Raw genomic sequence first — 24274 nt, forward strand, 5'->3', positions numbered from 1 at the left:
ATGTGGAACAGAAGATACAGGATAACAGATGAGGGAGAAGCTCGGCACTGTAGAACCCATGCTATAAACAACTCTGTAATGGTCAATTAAAAATAAAAACCCCTCAGATCTGGAATTGGACAAAACTGGTTTTATGGGTAACAGAGAGAAAGCATCTAACATACATAAATGGCAACATATGAAGTACATTCAGATGCAACCTGGAGCAGATCAATGAAGAAAAAGACATAAATGCATGTTAACAAACATATATAAATATGAACCTAAATGGAAGAAAGAAAGGAAGAAACAACAAGAAAGACTGGAGAGGAAGAAGAAAGAAACATGCATGTCTCCCAGCAAAGGACTCCATAAACAGACAATTCTCCATAAACATTCTCCCACCACCAACACCAATGTGAACCCACCGGCCTTAGGAACTGAGAAGCTAGTCCAGAGACACCCATTGTCAAACCACCAGCGAAACAATGATCACAGCAGATTATTAAGGTTACTGACAAAGAGTTGGTTAAAGTACCAGTACCAGTGTGAAAAGATGAAAGTGGCATCGAGTTTATAAATGAAGGGATAGAATCGAGTTTGAAGCAGAGTTTGACAAAACGAAAGGAGGAGGTAGATTTAAGAGGAAAAACTAGTTCAAGTTTTTTACATGTTAAGAAGAAACGATAGGACATTCACAAAACAGTCTGGCCATAAATGCATGAAAGTTTTAACATAGCTGACAGGTAAATGTAGTAAAGTCAAACAAATCAAGTATGTTAATTAAGGAGTTTAAAGGAAAAGCGACAGAATTTGTCCTCCTGCAACAATTTCAATGATTAATAACATAGATGTGCCCAATTATTAGAATGCAGACAATTACATACTTCTGTTGGAGTCTCACTAGCATTTATAGCTGTTCAAATTTAAAAGCTTAAACATATAATTACAAATGTTTAACAGAAGACAGCTAGAAACTTGTAATTACAATTTAAAAGCAGATTCTCTAACATTTCTTCAGTATGCTAGATATGCTTAAAAGTAACGAAGAAAGAAGACATAGTACTTTTTAAAGTATTTTTAAATACAATTTGAAATTTTCTTATACCTGGTATCCTACAAGTCCACCTAGTGCCCACGATCGTTCCTTGCTAATCCACCTGGCGATGCTGCTGGCACCAATTTTCCGAGGCTGGGTAACAGCAATGTTGCAGTAGATAGACCTCTGAATGCAGTAATCCAAAATATATTGTGGAATCTGTGTACTCTTACCACTGCCAGTTGCTCCTTGTATAATCACAACTGAATTGTTTTCTATCAGAGACACTATCTGAAACAATTTTTCAAGAAAACTCGTAAGTCCACAAAACAACTCAAAACAGATTTCAAAAAGATTTGAAATATAAAGAGCTTCCAAGGTCATATCTCAAATCTCTGTAAAACACTGTGCTAATTTTATCATCATCTGAGGTATCTGTAGATAAATGGACTCCTAAAACACATTAGAAAATCACAGAAAAGAACATGGGCAGGCACACGCTTACATGTTACATAAATACCTATAAACAGAAAGTGAAACAGCTATCTTTCTTCCTCTAAGAATTTTTATATAGTAGTTTTGTAAAATGAACAGAGGTTCAGAACAGAACAATGCTTAAAACAGGAACAGAAATTTCCTTCTGAAAAACAAAACAGTAAGAAAACAAAACAGTAAGAAAACAAAACAGTAAGAAAACAAAACAGTAAGAAAACAAAACAGTAAGAAAACAAAACAGTAAGAAAACAAAACAGTAAGAAAACAAAACAGTAAGAAAACAAAACAGTAAGAAAACAAAACAGTAAGAAAACAAAACAGTAAGAAAACAAAACAGTAAGAAAACAAAACAGTAAGAAAACAAAACAGTAAGAAAACAAAACAGTAAGAAAACAAAACAGTAAGAAAACAAAACAGTAAGAAAACAAAACAGTAAGAAAACAAAACATGATTTTCAGCTTTATTCCATAATAAGAAGTACAATGAAATTACCTCTTCCCTGTGTTTGGCTGTAGGCATATCCACACATTTATTGTTAGTTATTGGTATAGAAGTCACATCACTTGATTCACACTGAGTCAATGAAGTATCTAGGCATAAAAATAACAAAGAGTTAAGTTATTTCAATAGAGAAAGGGAAAGAACAGCAAGAGAATATGATCATCATATTTGGAAACCTATCTTCTACCAAGTTTAAATCACATACTTACGAGAATTAGTACTCTTTAATATGAATAGATTTAAGAGATATTCTGCGTTTATGCAACTGCTGTTTTACTGGCAGCAGCTCTGAAAGACACTGCTTCTGCTTATAAGTCACCATCAGTGTCAAGGATGTATACAATTCTGTAATTCTATTTGCTTTTCTGTTCATTAAAAAAATAGTCTTTTACACAGTTTGCCTTACAACTGACAAATCTGCTCCTGTTCCCAAGAACTTTTTTGACAATACTGAAAAAATATGCCTTACTCACGTTTCCCTTAAAGCCTATTGGATCCACAGTACAAAATAACCCATACTTCAACACAAAGACCACTATTTTTACCACTTGGCATTTAAAACAAGTCTGTTAAGTAGCATGATGATCTTTCAATGTGCTACTACATTCTGCAGTCTCCTGGCAGGAGTTTGTCACCATTAGCACTGGGAAACACAGCACAAAAATATTTCAGTGCTACCATGAATTTCTGCTCAGCAGCCTCCTGTCAGTTTGACCATGAAGAACAAGAGACTGAACAGGTGTGGAGGCAGGTGTAGAATGGGAAAACCAGGACAAGGCTTTGATAAGCAACATTTTTGCAACTTACAATTAAATAATTTGGCTAAAAAAAAAAAACCCCATTATACTGAAATAAAAAATGGAAATGCTGTTTCAAATGGGTTTCACCAGGTGCCATGGCAAAATTTTCTTAATTATTTGCATACAAATAATAAAAACTTAGACTTAATAATTTTTTTAATGTCAAGTTATGTCTCTAAGAGATACATACAGTAGTGGGAAAGAAATCTAGTATTCTTTTTACAAAGGAAATATTTACCGTAAAATAAAGGCTATAAACTACATAACTGACTACACAGTTACAGCTTCCATTCTCTGGAAGGGTTACTAGCAGTCTCAAACAGCAGTGAAGCAGAAGCAGGCAGAACAACTTATTTTGTCTCTGTACAATACCTGGATGTACTCCAACCCCCTAAATAGTCTTCCAGTGTCAAGGAATACAACAGAGTTATTCCCACACAAAAACAAACCCCCAGAACTTGGACAGTTCATTAACATGGTTTCATAAAGCACTAAAAACCAGAGTTCTCCTGAAGTCGTTCTCCCCCATTCTCTGTAATGCAACAGTTAGAGGTGATCACTGCACACTGATTTACATAGCGCTACTAAACACATACAACACAGAACTTCATATCAGCATCCTTGGACAATATTAACTGTCCTCTTTAAAATACTTTTGGCCAAGTTTCTAAACATATTCTTCAGGAAAATTCACATAACGCCCTGTCACAGCAACACTGCACGAAGGCTGACTGTCCTTCATCTGGCACAAACATGTCACTACCGAGACATCAGCAGCTCTGAACAATGTGACCAATGCTGGAAGAATTCTCAAGCTGCTACAGGAAAGATCCAAGTGTCAGCATACTCCTGCTAAAGCAACATAGCATTCCCACCTCTATCAGGTTTTCCACGTAACAATTTCAATTTTCCTTCAGAAGATAGCAGTAGTTTTATAATAGGGCTTATAAAAAAGAAAGGAGGGACAAAAAAACAGGAGTCATATTGTAAGCTGTTCTAACTCAGTAAAAATCCAGTGTATTAATAAGAAATCATTAACCTAACACTCAATTAAGAATTTTATTTTAAAAATGCAAAGGAACAAACCAGAAATAACCAACCAACCACTAGTAATCATCTACCTGCTGAATAATCAGATGAATTTTATCAATTTTGTATATCTCATTTTTTCACTGATGAAACGTAACTTTTTTGGTATTGCTTTTTATATGACAGGTTGGTTTCTTTTTAATGAAAGGTGGTTTTTTGAACAATGAAGACTCACAGCAGAATAGTAATACTTGAACATACATCCCTATAAAAGTTCCAGGGTTATTCTACTAATGTAAATAACCATTCAATTGTGGACTCTACCACACAGTGTTACTACTTTCAACTGTTGTTCTCTGGGTTTGGTTGTTTGTTTGCGTTTTTTTACATTTATGTATGTAATTAATCCCAAAATGAGAACTGGTCTTTAGAAAAACAGACCACTTCTGCAAATACATAGGCATCTACAGATTAAAGGAGGTACAGGACTACAAACTTTTCACCAAGAAAGACATATAGTTTCACTTTTTCAACTGTTTATCCCAACTGGAAAACATTATTAAGACTGGGACAACAAGCCCAATCGCTACACAGCTTTCTAAGACATCATGCTCAAACACGCACCTTGGATTCTGACCTTGTCAAGCGAACAAGAGACAATATTTTGTGGATAGGACAGACAGTCAGATGCACAAGGCCAACTGCACCTACTGCCTCTCAGCTGGTGAATGACCAAATGGCTTCACCCCCCTCATTCCAGAGGTCACATAATTTGCAGCAGCATTGAAGGACAGTAATTTCTAGAAAATTTGTCAAGTTTTGGTACATCAGCAAAGGAATACAAAAAGTATTACAGAGAACGACATGCAGAACAGACAAAACACATGAACATCCTTTTCTTGGAAAATCAGCTACATTAACAAATTTGGAAATTAAGAGGCACAGTAAGAGTTTGAAGCTGAGCTGTCCTGACAAGTGAGTCAGCCTCACAGTGCTTTTACCAGAGCTCCTAGGAAAGAAGTGCAATCAAATTTCTCTCTAAAGGCAGCTGAAAACAATAATCAAGTATATAAAGAAACAACATGGATAAAAAATGGGAAAACAGAATAGAGAAACACATGAATCCAATAAGTAGTATATTTTCCTTACAGATCTATTTCAATCATGCATCTACATTTATCATCACAATAAACCAAATGTATGCATACATATCTATGCAACAGCATCACACATTGTGGTTTCCAGAAAACAAGGTGTTTACTTTTTAATACCATGCCTTATACAGCATTATGCACATACAGCATTAACTAAACAAGAAATACACAGTAAGGTTTCATAGTTTCATTTAGAGGAGGACATGGGAGGAAAGACCACATGGAGTAAAACCACAGGTGTACCTGTGTTTATATCAACCATTTTTTTTTTTACCTGGTTTATAGGCAAGCTGATCATTTCCAACTCCATCTAGCTCTTGTGCCTCCGCTTGTTTGTATTTTTCAGCATATTCAGTTCCAGTATTCTCTGTGATAGGCAGCCTGAAGAGGAAAGACATGAAAAATCAATAAATGCTTCCTAATTTATCAGTCATGGATATCTCTGGGAATAATAGCATTATACAATAAATTTAGAGTCTCCATGTCATGCAGGAACTACTTCAATAAGCAAACTTCAGAAATAAATTTTACCTCTGCACTTGGATACTAGCCTGAGGAAAGTGCCACAGTAAATCTATTTGTTTAGATTCAAAAAACTGAACTCTCAGAAATATCTTCCTTTAAATTTTTAATAGCTAGGACTTTCTCTCCTAATGCAAGTCTATGATTTCTTCTGAACAAAGATGAAATAGCTCTGTTTCACCAATTCTTGACACAGTACAATTAAGAACACACATGTAATTCTTACATTATTCCCTCAAGACAGGGGAAGTAGACAGGAGTAAATACAATCATCTCACTGCTTTAAGGAAAAAAGTTTTGTCTTTGAGCCGAGAAATTATGGTGGCCAGGGGGAAAAAAAAAAAAAAAATGAACACAATCACCCAGTCAGTGAATTTTATGTATATTTATTAGACACAAGACAAAGTCTATTTATGACATAAAGAAAACGAAATGGGATTTAAAAGATTCTCTCCTACACAAACAGTGTGAAGAAAACTACATGGATTTCACCAGAAAATAAAGTAGCATATATACAATTATTATATCATTATTAAATCATAAATAAACTTAAATGCAAAGAGTTTTGGACATATCCAAAGCTCCCTCTTTTTGTCTCTCTCTCTTTTTTTAAACAAAATACAAACTAGATGTCAAAACTGTGGTTTTGCACTTTAATTTAAGCTCTGGGCCCAGTGCAAGCTGCAAATCTGTTTCTCACTAGCTACAGCTCAGGCACGTCATAAAAGGATACTGCTGTGGAAGTATCTGTTCCTTGATCCAAAGAACAAGCAACACTGACTCCAAAAACAATTAAGCTGAAAACAAGAGATTTTTAACATGGCACTGTGTCACACAGACTCATCGTAAAGTAATTCACAATATATTGATGCCACAGAGCATCCACCTTCTCTGACAAGGCAAACTCTGTGCCACCATGGCTCTGCTACAGACTACTCACTTAGATCAGTAATTACTTCCTCCTACAGCAAACACCCAGGATTTACCACCTGCTGCTGTCAACAAACCCAGAAATGGCTTCTTACCCTATTTTAACAATATTTTAGGCATGGAGCTAAGGCAATTTTTCCCTGTTCTCAAGTATCTCTTAATGCAGGGTTTGACAGAACTGCACGCATCTGCACAATCACTGTGTGAGCTACAGCTGCCCACTTTCAGCAAGCAGAGTGCACCGCTTATCACTCTAACCCTTCTGAAACGGCCGGGACAGGGAACACTCCATGACAGGCCTGAATCCAAGGTACCATTCTGAAAAGTTCCTACACATCATGTCAGGCTGCTTACTAAGCAGCTTATTACACTGAATGTATATTAGACCCACGTAAAACCCAAAAATACAATGAAGGTATCAAACTCAACCATTCAGCAGTTGCAAACAACATAACTAAGTTTGGCTGCACGATCTCAATTTGCAGCACCGCATGCACATACTATACAGACTTTAGTGATAGAAGCAGCTATTTTTAATTTCTGTAAAGCAGCCTCACCAGGTGCACTGGACACATATCTTCTGACAACAAAACTTGGTTATGCAGTAAATACATCTTGTCCTTCAGTCCTCCACAAGGAAAAAAGTCATCTGATTAAGACAGTAAATGCTGTCATGGAGGAGGAGGTACTATGCGACTGCCTGAGCCCTGAGCAACAACAAGCAAATGACTTCAACAAAAAACTTCACTGAGGGGTAGGGGGCTAAGGGTGAGAAAGATAGGACCGTGATCCTCACTTACTGTAAAGACCTTGCAGAAGCATCAATATTTAAGCAGCTAAGAAACAGTTTTATATAATACCAGATATATTCAACTAAATGCTCCTGGAGAAGGAGTATCAAGCATTTCAGAACGGGCTCACAGAAGTATGTATGTGCTTTTGACCTCTGCCTGTACAGCTCCAAGAAAATGAGGACAGTCTGACCTCAGTGATTTGCGAGAATACATTAACTTTTTTTTGTTGGATATTTTCTTTCAGAAACTAGGTTTTCTGTGTTCAGAAAACAGCATGCAGTAAATAAGCTTCAGGCTACACAATGAATAAAGAAAATATTTAATAGCCAGTCATTAAGAATGAACATTGCTCACTCAATGCACTGAATCAGGCTACAGTCTTGGGGAAAATCATATGCAATTGGAAAACTGCATATGGGCATACGAAATGAGCAAACAATCATTTCTCAATGTTTTAATGGTGAACTTTGCAGCTTTAATAAAAGAAAAAGCTACAGAATAATTTTTTGTTTTAAGCAAAATGGAAAAAAAAAATCATTTCAGAGCCCTCTGGCGCTCTCCTAAGTCATCAGAATGATACAATCCTTTCAAGTAATCATTAATAAGCCATCCTACTGACGGCTATATATATACACTATCTATACCTGGACAAACAGAAAGGGATGGGACATTTTTCTAATGAGTTTCAACTAACATTTGCTGACAGCGAAGGAATGACAAGATTCAGAAAATTCAAATCATTTTAGGGTAGGAAAAGACAACACTAATGAAGGGAATTTTCTCTATTCTACTTATGAAGCACGTGTCTGTCTAATACATTCCCCATTTCTATTCACTCTGACACAGTGAAAACTCGCATTTCAGTGCACCTGCCCTGTTACAGCAGATATTTCTCAGGCTTTCCAGATGCCTGCCTTTGTGCTCCCCTACTTTTAGACTTGCCTTGGTCTTTTGATCCCTCAAATACATTACATTGGCAAATGACAACTTTTCAGCTGCATATATGAAATACATTCAGAATTTTGCCAAATTAAGAGGCTGTAAAAAGCATTTTTTTTCCTCTAACACAATCACTGAAAACGTCAAGTCATCAGTTTAAGGAAATGCAGGAGAATAGATGTTCTGGTTTTTTCTTCCTTCCTCATTTAAAAAAGGTGAGAGTTTGCTCTTATTCAAATCAAGGGCACGTTTCATCCTCAAGAGCGACTGGATTTTTGTGGCTGAACCTGGAAACACATGACGCTACGTCCACACTAACTGGACAGAGGCAGATAAAAGCATAAAGCACCGAGAACGCAATCAATCAGTAATGTCACTCAACGACCAGTAACTCTCCATATGTCCTAGCATCTGTAAAACATAACATGTCAGCTACAAATGAAGGTGTACACATCTGAAGACCTACCTGTTTCGGAAAACACTCTCAGAAGTAGCAGACATGGAAACTTTGAGCCTGACAAGCAGTGGCCAGTAGGACGCTTTCTATTCAGGCAAAGAGGTAGTGCACTGCATGCCTCCCTCGGGGTGAGAATTAACACTATTTCTTATGAAATAAAGGGATACTTCCTTTATTCCTTACCATGTGGTTCAATTACCATAATATGCTTCTGAAGTGTCTGATCTTGGCATATATAACTACTTAAACTAATTTTGAGCATATGATTGGGACAAAATCTTTTAAGGTATTTCTTATTTGGATTTAAAGGAAAATTCAGTGTCATAAACATAAAATTAAATAAAGCTATCACTTCAGGGGAATTACTATAACTGAAACACAGTTTAACACCAGAAATTGTCAATCCAATTGTAAATGTTCTCAAATACACTGAGGGTGTCTTTCTTTAAATAAATTCAGCCAGAGAAAGGTCTTCCTTTTCTTCAAGCTATAGAGTGACCTCTAATAAGTCAACACAGCCATCGTAAGAGTACACTTGGTAAATTTTTGTACTTGACCATTTGAAATATTAACCAAAGCATTTCTCCATACATTTAGTTATCAAAAATAGAATCAACTGCCCAATCTCAATCGTAACTGTGACAGGTAACTTACTTGGCTCTTTTCAGTGACACATACAATGCCAATGCATACACTGAACATAGTTAATGTCTTTAGAAGTGATGCTTTAAAAAAGCCTTATTAAATCAACAGATACATACAGTCATATTCCCTGAAAAAATAACACTGCTTAAGCAGCAAACTTGATTGTATAAAGAAAACATTCAGCCATGTAATGAAACTCCAACGCTTGAGATGCTTGCTTATCCAATTTCAGATAATTTTCTATTAACTATTTGACTTTGGGGTAGAAGCACCTCATCAAGGCCATATAACTCCAAGAACATTTCCACCTTAGAGACAAACAACTGAAAAATCAAAGTGTTCTAGGGGTGTATTTTAAAAAATTCTTATAGATGTGCTTTGTTCGCATGGGACTGGGAACTGAATATAAAACTAGTGTCACTCATTTTAAAGATCACAAGAGGACTGCCCTAAGTCATGGCTTCTATCACATGCCAGAAGCTGTCCACATACTGTGAGATTTCAAGGGGGGATCACTTCAAAAAAACACTTAGCCTTATAGCATACAGAGCAACATTTTGTGGTACAATTTTAGTACGATATATACAGTAGTCTGTTTCAAAGCCTCTTTTCTGAAACTAAAATAATGTGACACTTTACATAACTGAACATTTGCCATGACAGTAAATAACCTTCCACTGGGTTTACTGGAGGACATACTAAAAATTACTTCCCTTTTAACTGGTAGTTGGCTTTCCATACTTTTAGAAGACCGGTATTACCTGCAGAAATGCACTAACTTTAAAGAAATAATGTACTGTCACTCAAAAACCATAATGTTTCAGTCACAAAAATATAATATTATTCACAGAACTCAGAATAAGTGAAATATATTAAATACGAAAAATACAGATTTTACAAAGTGATTTACAGATTATTCTATGAATCTAAAAGTCAATGAGGTATATGCTTTTTTTCCACTCAGGAGAGCAGTTCTAGAAAGGTTATTAGCTACATTTATCACTAAAGTCTTTATATATAGGCATCTTAAAGGTTTGCACACAGTAGTTATTCACTGCTCCTGCTTTAATATCTTAACTAGCTGGAGAGAGAGAGAGCGCGCACACATTAAAACTACTTAACAAAACCCTGAAAAAACTCAGATATAAATGTGTGGGTTTGGATTTGGATAGACTATGTAACCTCAACATCTCAGAAATATTTCTTGTAGGTCAAACTAATAGCTCTGTAGGACCTTCCATCTTTAGCTACAGTTAAAATCCAAGCAAAATACCAACCACAAATGCCAGGATAAAGCATCCCAAAGCCTCAAATTTAGTGCCTACCGCTCCAGGATTTTATACCAGTGGGAGAGACTGGGATGAACCGCTGGGCTTCAAAGAACTGGACTCCTCTTGGAGATAAGCTGTGGACGAGCTCCTCTTTCTGCGGCCATAGCTCAAAACAGGGATGTTTGGAAGAGGGCAGCTATTATCCATGGGAGATGGTGATGAGCCGCCCAACAACAACCTCTCCACCACACATGAAACAGTTAAGTTTGTAAGTTAATGTTGTTATAATTAGTTATGAACTAGAAGTTAGATGGGTTCATATTTATTAACTTAAACCAAATGCACAGTTCCTCTATCAAGCATTGTTTCTGATCATTTAGCAACATTCACAAAGCATCTACATGCCTTAAAACTTCATCCCTTCCCTCTAACCACAAAGGCAAGGAATTTTGCCAAATAGGAAAACAAAAAAAAAAAACAAAAAAACACCAAACCAAAAAAACCCCACAAAAAACAAACAAAACCCCGTAACAAGAAAATTAAAAGAAAAGCATTTGATTATCAAGGTGATAAAATAGAGCTTAAATAAATCTGTGAATAAAATAAAATGAATAAAATGCAAGTAAGAGACTGCGCTGAATTAAAAAGTGCCTATGAAGACCAGTATCAAATAGAAGATTCCCTCAATTTCAAACTGATGCCTGTAATTCCCCTGCCTATTAGTGAAGTGTCACCAGCACCAGAGACATTAATGCTACAGACATTCCAACTGGAAGAAATCCGCTTCAACCATGTCCTGATTTTATTCATCACAGCAACGGAAGTACAGTCATAGCTCACACAGCCTTCTGTCAGTTAACACTGTTAACAGAGAACTGTTACTGTTGTTAGCTGTCACAGCAAAGGACCAAACAAGCAGTCTCCCCAAGAGGCCTCTCGTACAGGCTCATGGCAAGTTTTGTTCATAGTTGTTAAAAAGCAAAAGCAATACTCAAATGCTGTCTGAAGCGATCAGAGGAGGTAGACTCACCATCTGTCTGCAGCCCGAAACAGCTACAGTGAGTTGTTCTGTCAAATCAAAAGAAAAATCCACTGCAAAGTTGGTCATTAAATGCGAAGAGTGAGGCTGCATTTATAAATGGAAGCAAATCATCCAACCTGCTAGCTACAAAAATGAAATCTTGCTTTCCTCAGATGACTGGTAGCATTGGTAACACTTCCGTGTAACTGTTCCGGGCCTGGCTGGGATAGAGTTTATTTTCTTAACAGCAGTTCTATGATGCTGTGGTTAGATATGTGACCAAAACAATACTTCTAACACATGAATGTTTTAATTATTGCTGAGCAGTGTTTACAGAGCATCTTCTCCGTTTCTCACACTGTTCCCCCAGCCAACAGACTGAGTGGTGAACAAGAGGCTGGGAGCCAACAACAACCAGGGAGATAACCCAAACCAACCAAAGAGATGTTCCATGCCATAGAACATCCCGCTCAGCAATAAAAAGGAAAAATGGGAATTTCAGTTAGGTTTCCCAACTATTGCTCAGGAACTGGCTGGGCACTGGCCTGCCCATGGGAGGTCGTGTGTGACTGGCTTTGCATCACTTGTTTTGTTTTCTTTCTCTCTTCTTCCACTTCTTCACTTATTAAATAGTTTTAATCTCAACCCCACTTTTTCTTGCTTTTACTTTTCCATTCCTCTTCCCTCATCCCATTGGGGGTGAGTGAGGAACAAGTGAGCTGCTGTGTGGTACTCCGCTACCCACTGGGCTTAACCCACAACAACAAAGGACCAGCCCTTCACAAGGGCTGATGAAGGAAGTAAACCACAGATGCTAAAAGAGAAACACAGAACATACACCACTATGCCAACGTCTTGAAATGTTAGCTAGCTACCAACGGTTATGACCTGCTATCAACACTTTCGGTCAAATAATTACGACAATTTCTTGGTGTGTCATTATGAGACCTACACTTCTCGCCTCTTTCAGTTGCAGGAGTCAGCAGCATCTCAGATGGTACAGATGCCACAAAATCTTCCAAAGTGCAGAAAGAACACCTGTTCTCACCATTTCTCACACCTTGTTGCTCACATCAGTGCAATATTTGGTTAAATGGAAGTGGTTTTGAAAGGTTTGTTTCATTTTTACATAGAATCACTTCAGTGAGACAGTTCAGAAGCAGAGCTCCATGGCACAAGAAGACAGGAGAGAACTGCTGTGCAGCACCAACAACTTCTTGAACTGGCTTTCTGTCAAAGAAGTGTGCTGTCCAACAGCACGCTCGGTCAGCACAAGTAAGTAGTGAATTTGTAGTTCTTACAGAAAGGCATAGCAGTAGCTCTAGGTTTAACTACACTGCTTTTTTTTATTACAGGGCCTGATTGTCAGTTTAGGATGTTCCTTTGCATATGTGATGCTAAGGCTTCTTGCAGTACTCACAACTGACTTGGATTTGCAGCTTTTTTTCTCCCAGAACACAGTTACAGAATACGCATTCACAAGAAAACATTACACTGGAAAAACAGCTGAACTTCTATTCTTCGTGAGAATTTCAGATTTTGCAAGAATTACAAGTCTGTTTCAAGAATATGCCTTCTGCATTACAGTACAAGTGCTAGGACTGAAACTTCCAGAAAGTTTACAGAAGTAAGTTAATGAGATGAAGTGCCAAAACCAAGAGAGATCCAGAAGCTTAAGATCATAAAACATTTTTAAAAACATAGCATCTCCAAGTTATCTAAATTTACAGACTGAAGGAAAGTGCAAGATTGCTAGATGAACGTTAAGGAGACAAACATTTTTTTCTCCCAATAATGACAGAGTTGAAGAACAAAAAAAAAAAAAAGCAAAAGAGAAAAAAAGAAAAAAAAAAGAAAAATCAAGAAACCTGAAAGCAAGTAGTAAAGACATCATACAATTTGTAATTTTTTTACTGTAATTTTAGGAACTGCCTAAAAATTAACGACAGCAATTCAGACACAGCCCCGCAGAACCAGGAGCACATTTAGGGATAGCTGGATGGAACTGTAACTCTCCACAAAGCTTGCAGGATTAACCCCTGGCTAGCAACTGCATAAAATACTGCTCTGCTTTGAGGTTCCAGTTCCCAATGCCAGCCTCCAGCCTCACACGAGCAGTCAACTCTTCCTGAATACAGATCTGAAACGTATACAAAAGTGAAAGCAATACAAATTTTCAGCTTTAACGTTCTCCTACCAATGGAAAGATAAATACCATTCTCAGCATCTTGCCTCACAAAATTTGACGATGCAACCAAAGATTCAGTAAAAAATACAAACCAAAAAACTGTTGTAGGTTTCTCATTCAATTAATTATTTGCACACCTTCCAGCATGCATCTCCTTAATTTGCAAAGACACTATAATGGTTCTATACCGTACAGCAGTTTACTTTCCAATTTGATACAGTGGAAAAAAGTGGTGACATGTTAACTGTGCTGTAAAGGAGGTGGCAAGGAGCATTTTAATTTCATCTGAAAATCTGTCAGGACAGTTCTGTCATCATAGACCTAGCTCCCTTCCTTTTTCATAGTACCATATACAATGCAATGTGAAAACCTTTCAGTTGAAGAGGATTAATACTGACATTTGAATTTTTCCAACGTATAAGTAATATCAGCTTTAATAACAGCCATACACGTCATCCTTTATGTTGTATGACATCTAGAACAAATTTACAGAACCCTTGTTCTCCCAACAGTTCAACACACGCGTGGAGGCAAAAAAAAGCAGGAATGAAAAATACTTACAGGAGCAAAGACAGTCATTAGAACAAGAAAGAGCAGAAGAGAAGGCATTTTGTGTATCATGTCTACTGTTTAGATTAATAGGAAGAGACCAGATAACTGGAATGGAAAATGGCTGCTTCAGCGACCTTTAGTGTGCACAATGCCATCTCTGAAAATGAATCTTAAAAATGGATATGCTCAAAATACTCATCAAGGAAAGAGGGAGCAGGCAACTGACAGTCAGTTGGGAGAAAAGCAAACTCTATGGTAAGACTTACAATTCTGGGCTTTTTACATCAGTTTGACCTCAATTTACATCTCCTTATCATTCTATTCCTTTAATTGGATTAACGTGTCTTTCATGGCATGCTGTAGGTGTTACAGACCGGCTTCTTTAAACACATTTGAAATGTTAATTAAAAATGCTAACAGCTATCCACAGTAATGAAAAAGTGTAGTACCATGAGATTGATTAAATTCATCTGGAAGAAGTATTTAATATAGCAACAGAATCCTCAGCAACTGTCAAATAGCTCTTTTCTGTCAACACTCACTTAACAAAGGCTTTAGATGATCTTTACTAGAGAAGGACTATTCTTAGCTGTTTAAAAATGACAGTAGAACAGACTGATCCCCCTCTAATGGGAGAAAAGTCTTCCAGCATCTCAATGGCCTGAAAGTTTAGTTTGATGATAAAAGCAACATAGTTATTTTTAGCACTCTACAGGCATAAAAATACAGCTCCAAACCGTGACCTACAGCTATTGCACAGCCAAGCATCACATCATACGACAGCCTTAACTTTAGCTAGAAGCACGTCTGTAGTTGCATCAGACTATCATTATTCATCTCACTACCAGCAATACCTTTGGATGGATTTAGCAACAAGCATTTGATATTGTTACCATCTTTTTTTTTTTTTTTTTTTAAATTGCTGCCACCGGCAAAACTCAATTCAAAGGTAGGAGATCTTAATGGACTTTGTAGAAAGTATTTGAGACCACGTTAGGTTAAATGGATTACTACTTCTCTCTGGTATAGAGGATGAAAAAGAACCTTAAAAGCAGAAAAACTTACACTGTCATATTCAGTACAGAAAGGCATTTTTCTAAGAACAGTTTGAGTAAATGAAAAAAAAAAAAAAAAAACAAAAAGAAAAGAAAAAACCTTGTTTTCTTCCAGCAGTAGTAACAGCCTGGAAACAGGATATGCTAGAATAAGAGACCTTCAAGCAAACCCACCTGAAACAACAACTGTTCACAGACAACTGCAAAGGTAATGTATGTTATTTTATTCCAATTAGTAGGCTTGTGTCTGCACAATTTGTAACAAACTCCAATTTAAAAGCCTATTCCATCATATTTCTGTTTCCAGGTTATGTAAACAAGAATTTATTTAGAATAAAAATTGGTACAGAAGTTTTAAAAACAGATTTTGCAGAGTTCCAGTACTTAAATTTATTTTATCACTTTTTAAACGTTGGAGTTACTTCAAATTTTAGAGGCTTGGGTTTCTGTGTTTTGTTGGGGGCTTTTTGGTTGTTGTTTTTGTTTTGTGAGGCGGTTGTTTGTTTGGTTTGGGGTTTTTATGTTGTTTTTGTTTGGGTTTTGGTTGTGGGGTTTTTTTTAACCCATACATACTACCAGGATAAAAACTGAAATATTTCCAAGAAGACAGATATGCACTTTTAAATGCTGTAAACTTCACTTAGTTACGTTAACTCAGAAAACAGACGGAAAAATACTATAAAACATAAGGCTTGTGAGAATTAATTATGGCTTGGTGTTATTGTTATCACTACTTACATTGTACTGCAGAATATTTTGTAGTCATTAATAAAGTTTCCTTCAAACATTCAGCTAAGAAGGAAGACGGGGTAGAAATACTATCTGTCGGACAGAAATAAGCAAGTTTGTTTTTTTTTCTCTCCCCTCACAGCTTAAAAATGCCACTTTTTGGCTGGATGAAATGGTCAAAAAATGACTCCTACAAACCCACAAGATATCCTGGATCAGAAGTAGTTACAAAAACCCTACTGAGGGAACTGAAGTGGCACCTAAAAGAGCGTGAAAGATTAGTGCAAGAGATTGAAAATGAACAGAAAGTTCAGAAGACTGGTATGGATTACAACTGGCTGAAGAACTATCAAAACCCTCAAGCAACAATTCCAGCTACCGAGCAACGGCAGCTCGAAGTTCTGTGTTCACAAATCCAGCCTTGCCAAACAGGAACTGTTCTCAGCAGGTAACTGTTTCATATTTCTTTAGCTTTGAGTACTCTAACGTTAAGCAAGATGTTTCTTCTACCTAATCCAAGCTTGTATTTGGCTCTGATCTTTCTTCCAAACTAACAACAATCAGCAACTGGAAAACATTTTCAGAATGTTTTCAGAAATTACATCTTTACTTTAATATGGTGTACTTGAAGAAAGTTTTTAATCGAGATTTTCCTGGTCTAATCAAAAACAAGGAGAGTCTCACAAGCTTAAACACAAGACCTCTCAATACTTTCAGTTTTTCCTCTGTTATTTATCCCCAATATTTATTAAATAGTAACCCAATGACCAAAAATCAAATTAAAGCACTAATGCAGTGAATGCAGTTACACAGAAACCCAGCCTCATTGTCCAAAATACCTGAAAGCTTATAAAAATAGCAAATCAGTGTTAAAAATAAAAGTCAAAATAGCATTTTTTTTAAAGACATCCCTACCCACCCACCCACCCCCCCACCCCCCCCCCGCTTAACAAATAAAAAAAATGTTCTATGCCTGTATTTTAAATACATTTCTAAGGACATGTAGAAAAAAAACTATGTGCCTTTTAAAGCCCAGAATATACCTAAGGGCAAAGTCAGTTTAAATCAAGTTACCCAGATGGGCCTGCTCTCCTCCTGCCTCCACAAAAGCACACTCAATAACAATAGCTTTCAATCCTCATAATAGCTGGACCACATCCAGCGCATTGTTAGAGCTCTCTTCCTCTTACAATCTTTTGGGGAAAGCATGTGGGGAAATGTGGCAGCAAGGAATAAATGACTCCAGAATGCAGTCATTTCCTCCTCCTTCTCTTCCCCTCAAAAGACCAGGGAGGAAACAGAAGAGTTTTCAACGCTGATGATTTGATTTCAATTGTTCCTAGATTTCGTGAAGTTTTGGCAGAAAATGATGTTTTACCCTGGGAAATAGTCTACATATTCAAGCAAGTTTTGAAAGATTTTCTTACCACCATTGAGAGAGAAAACCAGCAAGACCAACTGGTAGATGCATGGAATACAAATTGCTCTGAACATTTCAGCCCACGTGGAGACAGTTCTAACAAATCGGACAAAGATGAAATCCCCACGGTTTCAAGTTATGTTGACAAAAACACACAAAGCATGTTTCCCACCTTCTCTCATAGAATCTGGAATTTACCCTATTACTACCCATCAAGTTAAGTTGGTCTGTGTTTCTTTCAAAAAGCTATGTAGCCATTTGTATCCCTTTCTTGCAATTGCCACCCACAAACATAGGAATAAGAAATGCTCCCATTTTTTCCAAGTTCAGAAATTAAAATGTTTAATTATAGCTAGTATGCAGTATACAAACTTTAAATATGAACTCTCCTTTTACCTTTATAGTACCTTAAGTATGTTGTGTTTGAAGGCATCTTTTAACCAAAAATATTGATGTTTCTGAAAAAAAACTCAGAAGCATTTTATATTTTATCCATATTACAGCTAGATGTATTTAAACAAGAAATTACCCCTTTCCGTATTTCGAAATAGCGTAAATCCACAACGCAGTAGGCAAAAACTTCTGTATTTGTCACATAGCTTTTAGACTCTACAGGAACTTTACACTGTGTAAGATAAGTGGTTTATATAATATCAGTTTCACCAAATAAACTGATAAATATGTTTTGGAGCTGAACAGTTATTTCTTAACTTCAATAATAAGTTCTGAAATGAAAACAATGTCAGAAGTCACAATACGCTGCATGTACTGTTTCTGTATTTTTTCCAAACTGTACTCTGCACGTGCTGAAATACTGTGAAGACAGACAACTAAACGAAAACATTGGATATTTAACAGCATTTAACAACTAGCTCTCTATTCTTTAAGAAGCTAATGAGTTATTTTATTTCAAACAGCTGTACTTCTTCATTTGACTTACTGGAAGCTATCCTGAAACCCAGAGTACACATTAAACTTAAACTTTTTGATCAAATCAGACAGTTCTTCTCTAGAATAGCAAAAGAGTCAACATCACTTCCAAAGCAAGAGGTGATCTTTTTAAATTTAAGTAAAACAAAATTTCATGGTTTTCAGTTGCCATAATCTATCACTATGGGTTCATAATCAAGTTTTACAAGACTGATTAGACACATAGCAGCTTCAGTCACAGTAGATAATTAGAGCAGAAAATCAATGAAAACATATGTCAGATCTCAGTTTGCTACATTTCCAATTGGGCTCCCATTATTGTATGTAACAAATTTTAAAATGTCTTTTATGTAACCTGTTCATCTCCAGATTTCCTTTTAATCTGTCTGCCACATCATAAAAAATGGGTGAGACTCACATGGTCCAATTCAGAAAATGCACTATTTTGCAAACACGGAGGAAAACTGCTTTGTCTGGTATTTTCTTCAAACATATTCAAGATGACATTCAAATTCCCTCAAGTTGGTAAAATACAAATGAAAACTATCTCCTTATGGTCCACAGTTGTATCCCCTACCCAAGAAGGAATTTACTAATAATGCAACATAAATTCAGTTAAACAAATTCTCTTTCATAAAAGAGAAAAATACTGTTTTAAAAAAAAATCTTTGGTACGCTTATAACCTAGAGAATATTCCATGCAGAAGAGTGGAACATAATACACACAGAAGGTGAAACAATCCAAACTCTTGCAAAGCTGACAAAGCACTAGAGGACTAGAGTAAATCAGCTCCTACAGGTTTAGAATATTCAAATCTGTAGCTCAACACCTAAAGCAACCCGTGCCTACATTTTCCATGAACAAAAATACACAAAACTTCACAAGCAGGTGCAAAGTCATTATATCTGCATTTCGTGCTGGTATAAACTCTTTGCCCTCCTTTTGTGCAGCTGTCGGTTTGTGGATAAGCAACAAAAGAGTTGATCTCTGCCGTCCCGATGCAGAATAAAGAGTATTTGATTCTTTTCATGCAGTTCTAAACAATACAGACGGGGATCCCTGCATAAGGGCAAGACGGTTTGAAAGAAGGCTTTTTCCTCAGTGATAAAGCTCCCCAAAGAGTTAAACGTCAAGTACCTTTTCCATCGGAAATAGGGTAACAACTACTGACCACATAAAAGGCATTAGCAGAGCTAATATTACATTGAGAATTAACATCCACAATGCTGGTTTCAGAAAATAATTTTTATTTGGTTAAATGTGCAAGATTTCTTCAATGGTAATTCACATAAATTAGTTTCTTAAAATGGTACCTTCACAGCTTCCTGTTGGAAAACAGGTGAAAAAAATCCCTAAAAATTTAGCTTCCAAATTTTAGTTGATGGAAAATGGCATGCCAGTAAACATGGAAGGTCCTCTTACCTTTATAATTATCAAAAACAGGTAGAAAAAAAATCTCCAACTGCACGAGATGACCACAGATACAGCTTACCCATTCTTCATAAATTTCACTTCAATTTCATTTTAATATAAGCAAATGCAATCTTCTAAGTCCAGAAAAAAGGACCATCAGCTACAACATATGCTAAAAGGCAGTCACTGAAAAATAATTTAAAAAATTATCTAGGCATCACAGCCAATTCAATGTTAATCCCAATGCAACACTAAGGAAACACACAAAAAGACTTACCTAGTTTTATACGCATGTTTTATTGATGAAACTGATACTAGGCTCAGACAAGTTATTTTCTGGAATTCAGTTTACACTTAGATTTCAACTGTATCAGAAAGCAGTAGTGTGGTTGTAGGCCAGCCATCATTTCCCTGCTGAAGATTACTGTTTGAGAACGGAACTATTTCTTTAAGTACTTTTTAGTTACAGCCTACATGATTTGCACGAGGTGATCTGAAACTGTGCTGTTCCTTACACTGACCCAGCTGACATTTCTGACACAAACCTCTCCAGTGACAGAAAGGCGAGTGGTAATAATTTCAAAGGGCAGCAGTGTCTCCCACCTGCACAGGCATCAGGCAGAACAAACAACATGCCATGTTTTTAGCCAAATAAGCTGGCTATAAAACAGGGCTGACTTGGTGAAAGCTACACCTATGAAATGAAAGAAATCAAAAAGAGAGGATAACCACATTTCCACACTTAAGCTGTTAAGTGCTTTAACATGAACCACAGTTGTTTTGATAACAAGGAAGGATGTAAGGGTCTAAATCTCTTTAATTCAGTTAAACATAGTCAGAAGTATTAAAAAATTAACCAAAGAGCTATTTAAGGATCAAAATTCTAACCACAACTTCTAAGAACTATACTCTTTCCCTAACAAGCTCAACTTCTAATACTGCTATTCAGGAGGTAGTTCAGATAACAAGATAATCTTAAAATGAGGCAGCTTCAATAAAGGAAGAGAACACATTCTACATCTTTTTTTAAGGGAGACACGAGGCTTTTAGATCCTATTAGTCTCAGTAACGTTTTTGTAAAATATTAGTTATTACACACAATTGTGTGCAATAACACACCTCTTATTACTGTTACCAATTTGGTATTAATTCTACACATTCTTACATGTAAATTTAGACGTAAGGAGTAGGAAGACAATCTCCATCAACAATCGTACATCTGGCTTGAAATAAATACAAATAAGCATTTGAAAAATTTGAAACAATTTTGGTTTTGTTTTTCCCAATAAACAAATCAAGAGGTTTAAATGTAATATTAAAATAGACTATTATGCTACAAGCAGCCTCTACAAAAGGAGAGAAATTATTTTGTTTTCAGCATTTCAAACTCTTTTTAAGAAGCCAGTGATTAAAATCTAAGTATTTCCTACTTGAATCAAAACCTCTTCAAGATTCTTCAAGTTTTGCAAAAACTCTCTAAATGTAAGCATATTCCCAGAACTGTGAAACAGAAGAGTATATGGAAACAAAACACAGCTAAGCAAACACACCTTCCTATAGAGGTTTCATTTCGCAGCAGCACACATATGCACCTATCATCTATGCTCAAAGACTTTACACATGTCTAATGATGAGAAATTCTGTCCACATTTAGATAAATGGCTATTTAGGATGCATATCCCCTCTACTTCTTTCTCAGATGGGAAAGAAAAAAAAAAAAACAAAACCTGTAAAAATAGCTTCCCTCTGCTAACACCACTGCCAAATCCCACAATTAGGTTATCTACTGATGCTTTTGAGTGGAAAGAGGCATATGCCCAACCAAAGATATAGATTTCGTCCTGCCTATGCACACCAGGCTTGATGAATCTCACTAATTTCTCCTGTGTTACTCAGTAAATTTTAGTTGCTTAGTGCTCAGTTGGGTTCAAGAACCTTTTGTTCAATGCTTCCCAAATACTACAGAAATATTATTAGCACCTAAGTAAAGACTGAGAATTTCCAGATATCTCATACACACTGGGTTTAGGAATTACATTCACAGTAAATAACCTTAAAAAAACTGTCAAATTCTGCATGGTCACTTCTGGAAAATTTTAATTATTTGCCTAAAAAACAGTAGCTCTCAGTCAGAGATGGAAAGCTTGCTAATGGCAACACTTTTACATTAAAGGACAAGAGGGGATAGATATTTTGATGTGCCAGTTTTGTCCTTTCCTTGAAGCAAAGACAGAAAGCAATAGCCTGAAGAGTCTTTGCTGAACTGTCAGACTATCTGCTGTTAAGATGTTAGGCAATGTACACCCTTTAATAGAGTTTCTGAAACACAACGACCCACACTCCTATACATCATGCAGGAAAAGAAAACACCTAACTGTAGACTGTACCTACAGCTAATTTTGAAAAAGACTTTAGTATATGAAAGTGCATAAAAAATACTCTTCTATAGCCACCATAGTGGATACACTAACGAAACCTGATCTAAATACTAAGATTACTATGCACTGCCACAACACTCTCCAGTTTAGGCAGCATCCAAGGGAAAGTCTTTTTTTTTTTTTTTTTTTCTTCCTTCAATATCCAGACACTAGTGAAAACCAAACGTACCCGGCTGCTATGTAAATATACATACAGTTCTCCTCCTTCGCTGTAAACTGTGTCATCTGAGAATAGAACACATTCAAGGAGCGACATGCCAACATACCTTGAACCAGCTTTACCCCGGTAACTTAAATGTTTCAAATAGGCCACACGAGCAACAAACATACACAGTTTAGTTAGAAAACACGTAGCAATCGATTCAGGAAAAAAGACTGTTAACTGCTGCTCAGAGAAAACAAAAGTTCTTCTACAGTCTTCTTCAAAGACTCAGTCTGAAATAACTGAGAACACCTGCTATAGGTGACATCAGTATCTTAACTGCTGGAAGATTGCTGGCTGGAGAGGAACAGAAGAACAGATAAGTCAAATTTTCGCCAATTTTTAGCATAACAAGTTAAACTTACAAAGTTATAGAGTAGTTAACATCTGCTTATTATTAAGAATATTTGCTTACGAACTTTGGTATAAACAAAGGATAAATCTACTCAAAAGTGCTTAGTTACAAATAATGTATGAAAGAACAGTGGTCAAAAAATTTATGTACTGTAAAATAATCATTTGACATCCAAGAATCAGCCACTAAAAACAGAATAAAAGCCAGTAATACTGTCAAGGGACTACGAGGGGAAAACAAAGACTAGCCCAAATCAGTAGAGTTGATTTAACAGTTGAATGCATAAAAACACACCCTGGGAGAATATTATTCCGTAATGAACAAATAAGTTTACTCCTGAATCTCATTTATCACTTGCCACTGCCAGAATTCCTAAGCTACACACCTGAATCTGAACAAACCAGTGCTAAAACAGCACTTCAGAGAAAGCAAATCCTGCTTGTAACATGCCTAGTGATGATCAAGACAACAGAGGTAAGTAGCAAATTGGAAAATAACTGAAAGATTAAACCCACAAAACCACACCTATCCACACCTGGGCAGCCGCAAGCATTACCATTACACATTGTTTGGTTGGAACCCAACAACTGCACCAGCCCGAGCCCATGCGGGGCGTGGGAGCCAGGGGGGTCAGTCCAGACCCCGAGGAAACGCCCTGCGCACCTGGGGCCACAGGAACACACACAAGAGAAGGGAGGCCATCGGTGCTCTCACAGACGGCCCTTCACCCCGGGCGTGAGGAACATCTCTCCACCACCAAGTGCTGAGGCTCAGCACCCCGCACTCACCCCTCAGCTGTTAATGGCTCCCGTGCAGCGAGAGGGCCCGGGGGGCGGCGGGGGAGACTGCGCAGGGCGCCAACTTGTGCCTCCTCGCCCAAGAACTCGACGGCGGTCACGGCTTTGCCGATGGTGAACCAGTCGCTGATCTGCTCCCCGGTGAGCGTCCGCAGCATGATGGCGGCGGCGCCACTCGCTTTCCCGCCCGCACCTCGCACCACGGCTCCCGCCCCGAGCGCGCGCGCCCGCACCGCGCCTGCGCCGCCCCTCTTCCCGCCCTCGGCCCAGCCCTGCCTCCGGCACGTGACTCGAGGGCCGCGCGCCCGGCTGTGGCGCTTCGGCTGCGGGGGGGGGGCCCTCGCGTGGTGCGCGGCGGGGCTGCCGAGCGGCGAGCTGGGCGATTCAGCCGCCCGCCCCGCCGGCTCCCTCGTCTGCTCTTCTCAGGAGAACGCTCCCTCCTGTCTCAGCCGCGAAGGGCGCGGGGCAGTCAGTTTCCCCCTCACACCCGCAGAACAATGGCTGAGAGCTGCTCTGGAATCCCCGGTCGCCCTACACGTTGCCCGGAGGAAGTGGCCCAAAGGCACGTAGATGCCTCAGCCCTCCTGAATGTCACCCAGCCGGTGCCTCCCGGTCCTC

General features: G+C 37.6%; 2 protein-coding genes across 2 annotated transcripts in view; one reads left to right on the forward strand and one right to left on the reverse strand.

The window, feature by feature from the left end:
- Positions 1-23817, reverse strand: part of TDRD9 (tudor domain containing 9) — a 79147-nt gene extending 55330 nt beyond the window's left edge. Inside the window, exons 1-4 of the mRNA XM_086749503.1 lie at positions 23648-23817; positions 5272-5378; positions 2006-2103; positions 1088-1309 (exon numbers count right to left, since the gene is read on the reverse strand). Coding sequence (XP_086605629.1) covers positions 1088-1309; positions 2006-2103; positions 5272-5378; positions 23648-23814 — 594 coding nt within the window. The 5' untranslated portion in view covers positions 23815-23817. The remainder of the gene's footprint in view (positions 1-1087; positions 1310-2005; positions 2104-5271; positions 5379-23647) is intronic.
- Positions 15101-18210, forward strand: RD3L (RD3 like). Its single transcript, XM_086749501.1, has 3 exons — positions 15101-15579; positions 16243-16548; positions 17444-18210. Exons 2-3 carry the CDS (start codon positions 16250-16252, stop codon positions 17739-17741), a joined length of 597 nt encoding a protein of 198 aa, XP_086605627.1. The 5' UTR covers positions 15101-15579; positions 16243-16249; the 3' UTR covers positions 17742-18210.
- Positions 23818-24274: the final 457 nt, after the last annotated feature.

Source organism: Chlamydotis macqueenii, chromosome 5 (genome assembly GCF_036417535.1).
Source record: "Chlamydotis macqueenii isolate bChlMac1 chromosome 5, bChlMac1.mat, whole genome shotgun sequence".
In the NCBI taxonomy this organism is placed as follows: domain Eukaryota; kingdom Metazoa; phylum Chordata; class Aves; order Otidiformes; family Otididae; genus Chlamydotis; species Chlamydotis macqueenii.